Source organism: Morone saxatilis, unplaced genomic scaffold, assembly GCF_004916995.1.
Source record: "Morone saxatilis isolate NCDOM2014 unplaced genomic scaffold, NCSU_SB_2.0 Contig12, whole genome shotgun sequence".
NCBI classification, from domain to species: domain Eukaryota; kingdom Metazoa; phylum Chordata; class Actinopteri; family Moronidae; genus Morone; species Morone saxatilis.
In genome coordinates, this window is record NW_023339674.1 from 17692375 (window position 1) to 17707819 (window position 15445).

At 41.6% G+C, this 15445-nt stretch overlaps 1 protein-coding gene across 2 annotated transcripts in view; it reads left to right on the forward strand.

The window, feature by feature from the left end:
* Positions 1 to 15445, forward strand: part of ssbp4 (single stranded DNA binding protein 4) — a 75389-nt gene extending 59944 nt beyond the window's left edge. Inside the window, exons 6-17 of one of the 2 annotated variants that reach the window (XM_035653158.1) lie at positions 3849 to 3932; positions 6107 to 6233; positions 6395 to 6462; positions 7669 to 7733; positions 8435 to 8480; positions 8583 to 8618; positions 8751 to 8805; positions 10200 to 10270; positions 10403 to 10481; positions 10929 to 10957; positions 11137 to 11238; positions 12291 to 15445. In XM_035653158.1, coding sequence (XP_035509051.1) covers positions 3849 to 3932; positions 6107 to 6233; positions 6395 to 6462; positions 7669 to 7733; positions 8435 to 8480; positions 8583 to 8618; positions 8751 to 8805; positions 10200 to 10270; positions 10403 to 10481; positions 10929 to 10957; positions 11137 to 11238; positions 12291 to 12320 — 792 coding nt within the window. In that variant the 3' untranslated portion in view covers positions 12321 to 15445. The remainder of the gene's footprint in view (positions 1 to 3848; positions 3933 to 6106; positions 6234 to 6394; positions 6463 to 7668; positions 7734 to 8434; positions 8481 to 8582; positions 8619 to 8750; positions 8806 to 10199; positions 10271 to 10402; positions 10482 to 10928; positions 10958 to 11136; positions 11239 to 12290) is intronic. The other variant, XM_035653157.1, reaches the window with a different exon arrangement.

Sequence of the window (15445 nt, forward strand, 5' to 3'; positions counted from 1 at the left end):
CACACACACACACTGGTACGTCAACAACAATAACCTCTGAGGTCAGACAGAGCTAGCGCTGCATTAGCCCCAGTGTGAACCTGCTGAGAGACAGAGCGAGCCAGTACAGCTGGTGTTAACCACCCAAAACATACACACACAGAGTGGCAGAACAACCACAGTGGCACCGGTACAAACGTCATAACTGTGCCAACACATCCAGAGTACACTGTATGTACAGCTAAATAAACATTTCCAGATTGTTGAATAGATTATTGACTGGCTGTATGTTGTGTAGCGGGTTAATACGTGACTTTATTGAAGATCTGACTGCTTCTCAGATGAGCCGGTCTCATGACAATGCAATAAATACAATCAATGCAGCCAGAAAATTCAACTGCCATGTTTTAAAAGAATAGGAAGCACCTGTCTTGAGATTCCTGCTGCTGCTGAGCTCAACACTTGTGTCTTTCTAGAAAGGGTTGTAAGTCCATGAATAAGTGCTTCTGCTTATGAGCAGTATTGTTTTCACGTGTATGTACAAGCTCATCTCTCCTGCCAAACTCTGCACTCTTATACGGTGTACCTGGCACTGTATCTGTGCCTGTGGGAATGCACTTGTTTCAAGCTGTCAGTCAGGCATGTTTATTTTCCCAGTGTGGCAGCGCCCACAGGTTCCTGGTGCTCAGCTCTGTCGGCTCTCCACCGTCCCAGCCATGCCAATAGAGCGCTCACACAGGGAGGGCGGCGCAGTGGGCAGTGTGGGAAAGTGAAGGAGGGACAGAGGGGGGTGTGGTGGGAGGGAGAAGGAGAGGGAAGGAGAGATCTAAAGGCAGTATGTGTGCTTGTGTGAAGCTAAAGAGAGATGCAGGTATCTGTGCAGCTGTGAAGGAAACAATATGCACACAGGCAAAGAGGTGCACAAGTTCAGACAGTTATGTTTGTTAGTGCTGAAACAATTAGTTGATTAAATAAAGTTGGTCAATATGAAATTACAACAAATTACTGACAACAATCGTAAAAATTCACTATGTGTAGAATTTCACTGTTAACGACTTTGGCATAAACAAAAAACACAAAACACTGTGTCTGACATTAAGCACACTGATGAATCCACAAGACAAAATGCTTCTCCAAACATAACTTATTATACATTTTTGATGTTACAGTCACATTGTACATGTAGTGACTTTAAGTACTTTATTAAGCCAGAATGCAAAGTATTTGCTGCTTCCAGCTTCTCAAATGGGATCATTGTACATTTTTTACATCTTTTTTGGACTGTTACTGAGACAAATGAGCAATTGGAAGGCTGTGGTGACATTTTATAGAGTAAACAATTACTCTCAAGTCAAGTCAGTTTATTTATAAAGTATATACACATTTATAAATGTTAAATCAATAAAGGAATGATTAATTATAGCCGTACTGTGTGTACATGCATCTATTTCTGCATGAAAGAACAAATGCAAAATTATGTAAACATGTCTATCAGAGCGTGAGAGTGTGTGTGTGTGTGTCTCAGGTTATATTGCACATGGGTAATCCCCTAATCCTTTAGCTTTTCAGTGTGATGTTAGATACACACCTGTTGAAGTGACACCCACCCACCCTTCAGCAGCCCCCTTCAAAACACATACTGTACATACACACACATCAGCACACACACTCAGCACCTGAGAGAAGAAGATTCTGCTTTCACCTGTGTAAAAGAGGGAGATCTCATATTCACACTCATCACCACTCAGTTGCACAACTCACACACACACACACACACACATACACACACACACACCTGTAATGTTACCTGATAGCAGAGTGCTTGTCAGAGGCTCTGGCAGACTGGTAGATAAGCCTGGTCTGGCAGTGGGTGGTCCTCTTTCTGCGTATTGATGTTCAGGTAGTAACAGTTCTCTGCTGGAGCGGCTGCTGTTGGAGTCAGATGAAGTTACTGTAGGAAGAGACAACGAGGTCAAAGTTCACACTATATTCGCTTTAATGTACTTAACACAGTGGTTGCTTTGAGAGATTAACTCAAAGAACGGTTCATTCACTCTCAAAATGCAGACTGAAACTGCAGTTCACATACCAGTGATTGAGTCATCAATCCAGAGTGGATTTAAGAGACAGAATAATTTCAGTTATTTTCAACCTGAGACTCATATTTCTCTCTATCGCTATAATGATGTTTGATTGGGTTCAAATATTTGGCACTTCTCTGTAGAGTGAAAGTGAGCACCAAAATTGGACTTGCTTTGGCCCTTGACTGTATACTGGACAGCAGTGCCTCTCTCAAACTGGATCAGCAATCGTCATGGCAGGATTTAGAAAAATAAGACCGTGTTTGAAAATAGGCAGAATTATCGAAGTGAACGTTGATTAAAGTCCACCCCTTGAATTGATCTGGCCTCATCCTGGCAATTAACAATTTCTGTACATGAAAATCAATGTGGCCCTCTGCAAATGTCAGTGACAAACCTTGTTTCATGTATTCCTGGTTGATGTAGCAGAATAGATATGATAGTTGTGCTGTAATTTCAGATACTTAAATTGGACACGCTGTAATTACTCTCTGACTTAATGGCAATTAAAGCTGCATTAAGCAATCTTAACCACTAGGGGACAGTTGCGGGGTTTTGCCATTGTGTATCATTATATCAGGTTCTTATTGGCAACATGTTAGCTAATAGTTACCTCCTTACACTTTACAACATAGAGCAGCATTATCATGCGACTGGTGATGGGTTTTATAGTCACACTGACATTTTAGCTCCGATTTTATTTCAACAACTCCTAAGGAAAATACCACAAATACCTATATGTCTCCCATTCATTTTGTCTGTCCACTATATCATATACCAGGTGTCGTACCATATCTGGCTTGTCTGATTGTTTGTAGCATGTTTCAAGTAGTGATAGACCAATTGATCGATCAGCCGATAAGTCGGCCAATGTCTGTGCTCACAAGGCTGATGAACAAAATGTCTTCAGACACATCTTTAGGCAGCTTTGTCAGTGTGGCTGACTTTTCTTTGTTTTGATATCGGCATTATATATCGACCATCGGCAGCCCTGCTCTATAAGTTTCGGGATCGGCCATTGAAAACCCAGTATTGGTTGACCGCTAGCTGCAAGGTTTTATATGTTTGACTTGATGAGCACTGTCGGATATCAATGGCAGAGACCAGGAAACCAATGAGCTCAAAGTGGCAACAAAGCAGCAACAAACTGTAGTTTAGAGTCAATGCCCAGTGGGATTAGCAGTACCACATTCAACCCTTTCAACAGCCATTGCCGCCATTTCACAGGTCATTTAATTCAGTAATAATGTCAGAAACATTTCCAAATGCTGGTTTAATATTAGAATGTACATCATCATCAGTTTATGATTTTTGGGCATGTGCATGTCATAATCAGCTGTTTTTAAATGGTCAGTCCATCTAGATTTCCAAAATTTGTTGTACTACTTTTTGCAGAAGCTATTAAAACTTGTGACAGGGAAACTGTTTCTATAAAGGGAAAATCAATAGCTATTGATTTTTTTTTTTATAATATATTACTTTTTGATGCTGTGAGAATCACAAACACAATTCCATTCAATTCCATTATATCGGATGGTTGATGGACATCTTTAAATCTTGCTAAATAAATCCCAGATTTGAAGATATTTATCTGCATGGATAGGATAGGGACAACTAGAGGAAAGTGAGATCACATTGTCCTTTCAATGTATAACTCCAGTGTTCGCTCTGAAAAGAGATTTAATGCAAGGTTGTTGAACATGATATTTTTTTCTTAAGCAGGTTTGAATATCACCAAATACATTATTGTGGCACTTTATTGACATTTTTGTATTTTTTCTTTACCAGGGTCCTCCAGGATCTCAGCCGTCCCCCCACACGCAGCCTCCCCCACACAACCCCAGTAATCCCATGATGGGACCTCACGGACAGGTAAGACGGAAACATTTACACCTCAGCTGCTGTGCTGTAGTTCCCAATCTAAGCCTACTTTCACTTTCTCACACTTAGTCGCTCGCTCGCACAACAACAGTGTACAAAACAGCACACAAGTCTCTTGTTGTGCTAACAGACAGGACAGGCCGCATCCACGATGGTGGGTTGGATGAATAATTTAGCTGTGTTGGCCCAGCTATAAGGAGCGGAGGTGCATCTGGAGGGCCTTCTCTCTCCCTCAGCCCAGCACTCACCATCCCATAGTCCATCAATAGACCATTAATATTGCAGCAGAGCCTGACACGGTGCAGCTCTCTGTGCACAAACCCACCACATGTTCACAAGAAGAGAGGAGAAAAAGGTAGAAAGGAGTAGGAGAGGAGGAAGGAGGGAAGAGGGTTAAAGAGTAGTAAGTCAGTCCTTGCCTCAAGGGCTAACTGGGATTATATAACTCGTCCTCCACTTTCCCGAAACACACACATGCACTGACACACCGAACATACAGTACATAATTACCACTGAAAGACAATCTCCTGTTGTATTAGTGTTGTCTGTGCTTATCTCTGTGTGAAGATGATGAACATTATTCTGCTGTTCATGTTCCGTGACCAAAACACACAACTCTTACCCGATCGGCATTCAAATCAGCATGTTCCCTCTTGATACTAAAATACTTGGATTGAGTTTGGAATTAATTCTTATCATCTGACACTGAAATATGGCTCACTGGCTGTGGGTATTTGTAGTTGCAGCAGGGTACTCTCATAGGTAATTCTGAAAACCATCTGTCTGGGGTGCTTTACATTATTCACTAGTTGTGCGCTGGCTCTGTATGTGTGCCTAGGCCAGCCAGCTCTTGTCCCCTCTGCTGAAACATCTGTGTGGACGGTGTCTTCTGTTTCTGCTATGAATCACACTATCCAGGCTGCATTTTTGTAGCAGTGGTGATACAGACACGGCGAGAAAATGTCCAGCACATGTGCAGCTGCACGAAACAGGCAAACATTAAGATGTAGAACACTTCCTCCTCCTTGTACGACTTCATCCTCCCATCCGAGTATGTCATGTTCCTGTTCTTTTTCTGCTCCACCTCCCCCTCTCCATATTGTTCTTCCAGTGCAAGTTTCTGTCCTGCATGTTTTCTCCCCCTCTCTTATCTGTTCTCCTTTACCTTTATCCTAATGGATTTTACCACCTGAGGTCTTGCTTTCTAAAACTTAATGACAGACCCCTCCTTCTTGGTAAATGTAACAAAACTACTACAGTGCATTATTCTTTAACACAATAGCTCCCCCTGCTGACTTGCAATGATAATACTTCAAAACTGGGTCTTTTGTGCCTTCTTTCACTATGTAGAAGTGGGAGTGTTATTTATGAAGAAGAAAGGTTTCAAAACCTTGCAACTGTTCTGTTTTATGTGTGTTATGTGCTTCTGAAGAGCAGATTTGCACAGATATACGATGGGAAAAGACAGTAATTTGTTTGAAACCCCAAAATAACAGCATCTTAAAACAAGATAAGAAAATAAATAAGTTGAAAATGAACACAACATTTATCCACCAAACAAACAGTGGCCCAGAATTTATGGTTATTAAGCTTGAATTTGAATCTGACGTTCACTGAGCTGATAATGACAATGGCACGCTGAGACATGTAGACTGTGGTGGATTGTGTATTCATGCATTGTTTTTATCATTTCATCTCTATCTGTGTCCTTAGAAATCTGTTTAATTACTTATACTGCATTCATTTTACCTTCCTATAAATAAATATTGTCTATATAACTTGAGTACTTGAGTGCCCGACCCTAATTTATTTAGTCACTTAAGATGAAATGTTGTGGAATACAGTATTTTAATTAATTCCTTAAAATCTGTGTTTTTAGGGAAAATCCTAACATTACCACTTACTGTTATTAAATTCATTGATCTCAGCTGATGTGTTCATGAATTAAGATGCTAGATTTCATGCTAAGTCAATAAAATGTAAAGTGCACCTTGTGTGTTTTCTTGAGCATAATCCTCTCGTGGAGTGTTGGAATTGCACTTGATTAAAATGAGGTCAAGAGCTATGATATTTGAAAGCCCATCTGTCAAAAATTATAACAAGTATTCTGCTTGTGATCATCCTGAAATAAAGAACTCATTGTCCTTCTCATGTCCTTCCTGCAGCCATTCATGTCTCCACGGTACCCAGGTGGCCCAAGGCCCTCCCTCCGTATGCCAAATCAGCCTCCTGGGAGCATCCCTGGGTCACAGCCTCTCTTGCCAAACAGCTTGGACCCCACCAGACCTCAAGGTATTGACAGACGCGTGGTGTTATTTCAGAGAGGCTGCACTTTGCAGAGTAATCTCATATTGGCTTCTGAACGAGAATGCTTTCTCCTCATTTATGGGATTATTATTGATCTAAACAGAGCTGCCATTCTAACAAGCTGCACTCTCTGTGTTTCACCACAGGACATCCAAACATGGGAGGTCCAATGAGAATGAATCCCCCTCGGGGCATGGGAGGCATGGGCCCACAGGTAGGTAACGGTTTTTATTACTCAACCAGTTATACAGAATAAAACACAAAGGACTGTGTAGATAAAGTCATGACAGTGGATGGTGTCCTTCAGAGCTACCAGTTCACTGCACTCCCACTCTGCAGCTGCCACACAGACAGATTTGGTGCTTAGACTGTCTGTTTATGAACAAACCCAATCTTTGGTTGCCCTTCATTAAGAGCAATAATAAAAACAGCTATAATGTCAAACCAGCAGCCTATAAACTGCATGCAGATAATCTTTCTTCTCCGCTGAAGAGAGATTTTTGGTCCTGCCAGCCTCGTAACTTTGCCTTTAAATGTCAGAAGCGCTCTGATGATTAGCTTGGCTCTGACCAAAGCTCATCCACTGCCAACGGCAGTTTTACATGTTAAATCCTACTTGCCGACTCCCACCTAGGGAGACAAACAGAGGCGGAATACTCAGGCTGCTCTGAGCAATGCTGCCACCAACACATTTTGACCAAAAATTGTGCCAGTTTTGGCACTGTTGGTTTCCTTTTATCACACTTTAATTTTTGTGGATGGGATTCAGTGTAATACATAAGATGCTTAAACAACAGTGTCCTTTTGAATTACCATTACCAGACAGCTGCTTGATTCGGCACCCAACCACCTCCCGCTCCAACATCACCTCACACAAAGACACACACACATGCACACACACACTCTCCCTGTGCCCCTCGGCCCCTCTCTGTGCCACCCTGGCTCGGTGACTTTGGCAGTGAGCGTACCAGCAGCTGGTGTGGCATCTGCTCGACAAGTGTAATCGTCTGCTGAACAAAACTCTTCCTCTGAGTGGAGCTGCTCTCTGGCCTGCCCCCATAGTCTCTCTCGCTCTCTATATCTGTCTCATTCACACACACACACACACACACACATACGTACAAATACACACATGTAGTGCCAGCCAAACCCGCCCGCTGGGCAGCCATGAAAACATACATGCAAACACGCAGAGGGGAGCATGGACACATAGAGATACATACACGGAGACACACAACATACAGACAGACACAAACACACTCACACACAGCAGTCCACTTTCACACACGGCTCATGCATCACATAATTAAACACTAGTTAGTGGGAGACATGATCGTCGCTGACCTTCATTAAGCTTCAAACCTTTAGACAGAGCAGGTGTGAGACGGCGTGCTGACTGTTTGCTCTTGTCTTTGTGCAGAACTACGGCGGAGGGATGAGGCCTCCTCCAAACTCCATGGGGCCAGGGATGCCGGGCATGAACATGTGAGTAGATTGAAAAGAAAAGTTTTGAAAGGTGAATTCTGCTGCCAGAGAGAGTCCTAATTTTCCAGGAAATTCTGTTTTTCTATGTCAATCGATGAGATGTGATGATTCACTGATAGCTGCAGCTCTCCCCCAAACACTGTTCATGTTTATGGCCTGTTGGACTCACTTGTCCCCAGATATCAGCATAGCGTAGGTGAGAAATTACTGTCACCAACAGGTTGTGAAATCTTACCTTTCCTTTAATAAAACCCAGGGAAGTTGAATTGACTCTATCACGTCTTCGAAATTAAAATATATCACAAGGCAAAAACTGGTTTACTCACAAAACTCTAAACTATAATGAGCAGATTATATTATAGGAAGGAATTACTGTATTAGGGATGTGTGTCTTCTACAGTTGAAATGCTGTGTTACCATACTTAAAAGGTACCTTTTACTACAGCTGCCTGGTAGCTCACTTGGTAGAGTGTGTTCCCCACGTACATGGCTGAGTCCTTACCGCAGTAGCCTGGGTTTGATTCCAAAAAGCCCAAAACATAATCTTAAAAAATTTACTTTAACATATAAATTCACCTCTTGTTGCCAATAATTCTGGATTATTTGTGAATATCAGCTAATAGACTGTATTTATTGACTTATTAATTATCTAATTAAAAATCAGCTAATTTCTTAATCTTTCTTTCTGTTTGCTTCCCCAGGGGTCCTGGTGGAAGAGGTCCATGGCCGAACCCCAACACCAACTCAGTGAGTCACACAGTCTTACATCATTATCTCCTACATGACTGAGTGTGTTTACAATAACTGTGTCTCATGTTTTGTTTCACCTCGGGTCTATTCTCTCCGCAGATAGCTTATTCATCTTCATCTCCAGGCAACTATGTGGTAAGTGTCCCGTCATGGACTCGTGTTCAACCACGGGCCATAAATTACCTGTCATGCAGTGATAGGCGCGCTGCCATCTAGATGCACTCAGCACTCATTTCTCTTTTTCTCTCTCGCTTCTTCACCCCTTAGGGCCCTCCAGGGGGAGGCGGCCCACCAGGAACTCCCATCATGCCTAGCCCCGGAGGTGAGTTACACACTTCAGTTTCCCTTCTGATTTCTACTTTTATCAAGGGCTCCTTCTAAAAAACATCAGACCTGTTCTCTGTCAGATTTAGATCTCTTTTTGGGAGAGTGATAGGACTCTGAATACTTCAGGAACTGAGCCTTTAGGAGTGTAAAGTGTAAAACGTAAAAAAAGGGTACAATATTACACAATTTTAAATTGACACATGCATAATACAAAATGTGTTTGGGCATCACATTTGTTGTCAGAATTTTCCACTTAAGGCACATTTTGGAAAATATTCCAGTGTTATTGTGGAGACAGTTGCATAAAAGGGAAGCATAGGCATGTCAGTCAAAAGAGTGATCCATCTCAGCTTTGACCCATCAATCTACTGTCTCTGTGGAGGATTAGTGGAGAACAAAACACCGTTGGCTGATATCCTGTAGATGTTCTGTTTCTGTTGGCCTGTGGAGAGCTTCTTTTTGTGTCCACTATTTATTATTTATATACGTACCTCTATTGTGATACGTTGCCGGGGCAACCTTTTTGCACAAAACGCTCCTGCTCACACGTACACCGGGAGGGAAAACATATTTCCACTGCAGTCGCCAAGACTGTGCGCACACACACACACAAACACACACAAACCTCCCACAAAAATGCACACCTCCCACTCAGTATTGCCCCCCTTCTCCAGTCACGACAGCACAAGCTAGAATTCAGGGACACTAACAGGCAAGATCTCTCCACCACTTAGCACATACTGTAACAATCTCGTCCCCTGTCTTTCAATCTGTTATTCTTATTTTTTTCCCCTGTTTTTCTCAGTCCACTCACATCTTTCTGCCTGCAATGTCAGATCAAGGTCACCTTATCCTTCTGAATCTTTTTAGGACAGACAGACACACAAGGAGTGACACAGCATGTACTGGTTGTTGCTAAGTTGCCAGGGTGTCCATATAAAAACTTCATCTAATCTCCTGATTGCAAGAATAAGAGATAATGGGTTTCTTTTATTGCTCATTGCAGAGAGCAGTGTGTAGATTGATTGACAGACAGACTCACTGACGTTATGTACTGGCACTTAACATACAGGTTGTCTTTGTCCTGTGCAGCAGAAATAAGAACATGTCTGAGCTGTAGCTGCTTATAGTGTACAAATTGCTAAATTAAACTGAAACGATGTCAACTACAGGGACAGACAGTGCCACTCCAGTTAGCTTGTTATTTTTCATTCATTACCCCAAATCCACCTTAGTTTTTCACATTTTCTTGAACAATTGGATATTGATATGAAAAGAGACAGAAAACAGTGCCCTGGTGCCTATCTGCTAGTATTTCTATGAGCCTAGGAGGCACAGAGTGCTTTACAGTATTACGATTTTAAGCATCAAACTTCTCTTTATTCATAGATTCAACAAACTCAAGTGAAAACATCTACACAATGATGAACCCCATCGGCCCTGGTGGAAATAGACCTAATGTAAGTAATACAATAACCAATAGCATTTCAAGATTTATTTTTCTGTCTAATCTACTTCCTTGTGGCGCAACCTAGGCATGCAAACAGCAAGATAATATTACATTTGTACATTTTATTGCTATCTTTCTTTAGTTCCCAATGGGACCAGGTCCTGATGGGCCCATGGGTGGAATGGGTGCTATGGAGCAGCATCATATGAACGGATCACTAGGTGAGTAGCCAAAGACTGTGTGCAGTGTACATAGCAGGTACTTGGTAAAGCTCCTAGTATATTGTATATTGAGTATATTGAGTGAAACCTGTTACTTTCTATGAACAAAGGCCTTTAGAAGTAAGACTATGCCCTCTTATGGCTTGTAGAGGAAGTGTTCTCCCTCCTCCTGGTATTGAACAAAGCTGAAACAGATTAGTGGGGCAGTGAGTGGGTCAATTGATCCTGTAGATGGGTGAGACATGATCAGCGAAGGCAGAGAGCTGGTGCTCATCTGTATCGGAAGCAAATAGTTTAATTAAAAGCCATTATGTGTGAGAGGGCAGGGTGTTTCTCCTTGCACTGGATATCCTGAACTGATGTTGAATTAGCAGCAGGACGCTGGGGATCAGTTAACAGTTACCTCATAATAATTCAGGTTCCTCCTTTTTCCATTTCTGATCACAGGCTCTGGTGACATGGATGGGTTGCCAAAGGTAAGACTATCTATCTATCTATCTATCTAGTACTTCGATCTATGCTATGCGTATCGCTATCGTATCGTATCTATCTATCGTATCTTATCTATCCATCCATCCATCCATCTGTGTACCTATACCTTTATGTCTGTAAGGCGTCTGTGTTCATGCTGCTTCTTTCCATCTGTGTTGTGTAGAATTCTCCCAACAACATGGCAGGCATGAACAATCCTCCCGGCACTCCGCGGGACGACGGCGAGATGGCAGGCAACTTTTTAAACCCATTCCAAAGTGAAAGTGTGAGTACCAAAGGACACAACATACCTCTTATGCTGGGAACAAACTAGAAGACTAATTAAAATCCTATTCAACTGTGACAAAAATCACATGTTTCATCACTTTCTGCTGCAGATCATCTGCATTTGGTAGCATAAAATCTCAGTATAGTACTACAGACCTGTGATAAAGCTCAGATAGTGTGGCTTCTTAATGTGACAGGCTCAGTCAGTACTTCTGCTAACTCATCAGTCAGGCTCAGGATAGTTTCCTTGCTCAAATGAGGGTTACGGGTAAGGTTAAATGGGTTAGTGGGGTCTGTAAAAATTCTTTCCCTTCTTATTGCTCGCCCCACAACACTGTAAACCACAAATGATGAGCCGCGTTTTCCTCTTTTTTTGTAATTTGGGGCCACTGGTGACCAGCTGTCTCTGATTGTCACCATGGAAACCATGAGTCTGTCTTTATTTTCATGAAACTCTCTAACTTGCATCAGACTAATCTAAGAGCAAAATGAAGACACAACAGAAAAGTCTACAATATCTTGGTGAAACCGGCCTCCAGCTCTATTGGGCATACTCTACCAATAAATCTCCCTGACCTTGAAACCAATCCTCAGGGCTACATCGAGCTGATAATCAGTCCTTTATATTGTGCCTAGTTTTCCCAGCTTTACCCAACACACACAAAAACACAGCATGCACAAACCGAGCATGGAAAAGAACCACGTCATATGCTTTCTCTGATGCATGGAGAGATTGTCATATAGTGATTAATTTGAGACTGACAACTACATTTTGCTACAGTATCTTCACTGTGATCCCAAATTCCCTAACATTTTCTCCTTGGGCTGGACTCTGCTTTGCTGCTTGCTGCTGGTTTACTGACATAGAAAGTAAATTAGAAAGGGTTAATTGTTAATGTGTAATGTATGCTGCATAAGGCCGGTGTATCCGACATGGCATGTAGTTTAGTTAGTTGTATTGCTTTCATCTTGTACTTGGTAGTATAAGAAGTTTAATATAGTTTTGGCTTATCTTTTCTCCCCTCCCTCTCTTTTTTTCTCTCTTTACAGTATTCACCCAACATGACGATGAGTGTGTGATTTTTTTTTATTTTATTTTATCTTTTATTTTATTTTATTTCTTTTTCATCTCCCCTTATCCCAATCTCCCCCTTCCATTCACCCCGGTGCGTCTTGCATTACCTCCCTCCCTTCCTACCTCCTCCTCCTTGTGGACGGTGTGCGGTGCCACACAGCCCCTGGGGATGCCCCTGGAAAGCAGGACTCCCCTCAAGGTCCCCCATCCCAATGCCTGTAAAATGGGTGTAAGAACATGAAAGGGCCTTCAAGCAACAGGATGGGTCGCTTCTCCTCGCCTGCCGGGCCTCATCACGGGGCCCTAGGACAGTAAGAGCCCGAAACTGCTCCAAGCCTGTCTCTCCCAAACCCAAAACCTGCCCTCATGGGTGGCATTCAAGCCCAATCAAGATGCCCCTCTGCATCTACCACCACTCCATTATATCACGCTGATCATAACTTATGAGGGCACGCAGTTGTTGACTGACAGGAGCCGAAAACTCTCATTCAAAAACTCTGCTCTTGTGGCGGGAATGATAAAACAAAACAAAAAAAAAGATGAACTGATAATGTTATTTTAGGGCAAGAATGGTTTTCATTAAATATTTGTATTTTTTGTTGTTGATGGTAATATTATTGTTATAATTTTCATAATTGATATTATTCTACTAATGTAGTTATGATTTCCTGTAAAGGGCACATTTTATCTCAGCAGCAGCATCAACAATGACAGAATAAGCACACACACGAAAAATGCACAATGATTTTCTGTTTACATGAGTTTTAGGTTATTTGATGTCTGTTTTGTTTTTTTGTCGGTCTCACTTCACATACCTCTCCTTAAAACTTCGTTCAGAATTCGTAGCTCGAGTCTTTGCCACCCAAAATATCCGTAGCACCATTTTCATAAACGTTTAAATTAAGTTAGTATCTGGGCTTAAACTGTCCATGCAGTTCTCAAACAGGTTTGTCAGAGCATTGCTGTTTTCTGGTACAAAGTGTCTGCTGATGCACATGAATGATCGTATGTCTATCTAATCTTGTCTTAATAAGCACCCCCTCCTCACAATTTTCTATGTTTTTACTGCAAGGGAATGGCACTGATGAAATCCTGCGATGACAGGACAGGTGCCAGCTCTCCTTCAGTAACAGAGCGAGAGAGCATCTCTTCTACGGATTTGGTCGTGTCTGTAAATACAACATATTTAGCTTGTATTGTGGTTGTTTTATTATTTGTTATTTACAAGTTGTCTGTGAATCCTAAAACGTGGTTCCTTCCCCTTCATCACTTTGTTTGATTTCAACCTCACTGTGGACTCCAAGCGGCACTGTTTTCCTCCCAGGATTCATTCTGGTCTCTCGCTGATGCCTCCCTTTGGACTGGGAGATATTTAGGGACCTCAGATACACTCACAACGCCTGCTTTTGAGTTTGGATTGAACTCTCAGATCCTGTGTGATCCACTTTCTTAACCCAGACAAGACGGGTTAAATAACTGTCTCGTTAGAGTTCCTGTCACCCTGTTCCCTCAGTGAGTCCCATATGCACGGGATAATGGATCCAGAGTATTGGGAGGCTGTAGCAGCACTGATGATGGGAGCAGAGTGATGCACTTTGGGGTCAACAGGCTGTGCAGCCACATCGGTCGACAGAAGAGGAATAATGGGATGCTTTTGTAATGGATATATTTCCATTTTGGTGGATTGTTTTCAGCAGATTGTTTTTATTTTAAATGTATTCAACTGAAAAAAAATGAAAGCCCATAGAATCTGCACACAAAGAAATGCATAGTTACATATCACGCTATTTAATTTGTTTCTTTCTGTATGTTATGTCCTCTTGGCCTGATCAATTCTGTCACTGTTTTTAAAGGGATAAATGATCTCTCATGGCATCACGCTGCAGTTCAAACCAACAATAACTAAACAACCATTGTAGCCTCTATGGGTGATGGTGACATACTTATCAATTTTCTGATATCAATGTGAACAGATTGTACCCAGAGTTCAACAGGGACATCTCCAGGATTCGGCTACCGGTGGCCTAGGAAACACTTTCTCTCCAGTGTTCCTTCAATGTAGTGACACACACCTCCCTTCTTTCCTCCAGTCCCATCTCTCACCCCTCCCAAAAAAACTCCCCCCTCCCTCTTCTCTTTAATTTCCTTTTTTGTAAATACTGTATAATGCATTTTGATATCATTGACATGTTTTGATATGTCAGTCACTACCAATGAATACAGCTGAAAGTAAATTATAAATAAAACTGTCCATGTTTTTCATAGAGAACAGATGCGCTGACTATTTGGCTCATGTGGCTAAATTTCCATAAAAATGTATAGAATACAGTAACACAATAAATGCAGACTGTATGCTAAAGACTTGTATGGTGGGGAGGATAGGACAGAGAGAGGACAGGACAGAGAGAAGCAAACAAGCTGTGGCGTCCTCACTCTGCCCTTGTCTCCTTATGTTTTACTTAAATGTTACTATTGGCTTTGAATAATCATTTTTGAATATTTTTTTCCAAAGGGCATCTTCTCACAAAAAAACATGTGACCTCGTATTGCAGTTTTTAATATGAAGGATTTTTATCAATTTAAGAAAACTTTTAAAAAGGTGAAAATAATTATGAGAACCTCATTTTAAATTAAGAACAGATCAAAAGATAACTGTGTCCTTTGCTATCCGCTCCTGTTATAACGTTGTATAGATTGAAGCTCTCTCACTGATCCTCTCTCAGTCCTCTGTGTATATCGATCGTTGGCCATCTCTGTACTTCTATTGTGATGTATAATACTGTACCATTAGGAAGATTTGCTGGTCAGGTGGGGTGGTTATGTTGAGTTGGGGAGGGGTGGGGATTCAAGGGAAGGGGTTATGAATGATTCTCCTGTACCGTTCATGGTCCTTTCTGATGACACGGCAGTATTCAATATGAAGCAGTCTGTCTCTTGGGTTTGCTTTGTATTTACATGGTAGGATAGTTCAGAATCTTGTCTTAGGGACTTAGGTGTCTTGTGTAGGTAATAAAGATGTTCTTTGTATGTTTCTTTATATTGTAAAGTTTCTTTAGACTGAAAGAAAAACAGATAATTTGCTTATCAAAAAAGAAACAATGCATCAATAATAAATGTCATTTGATTTTTC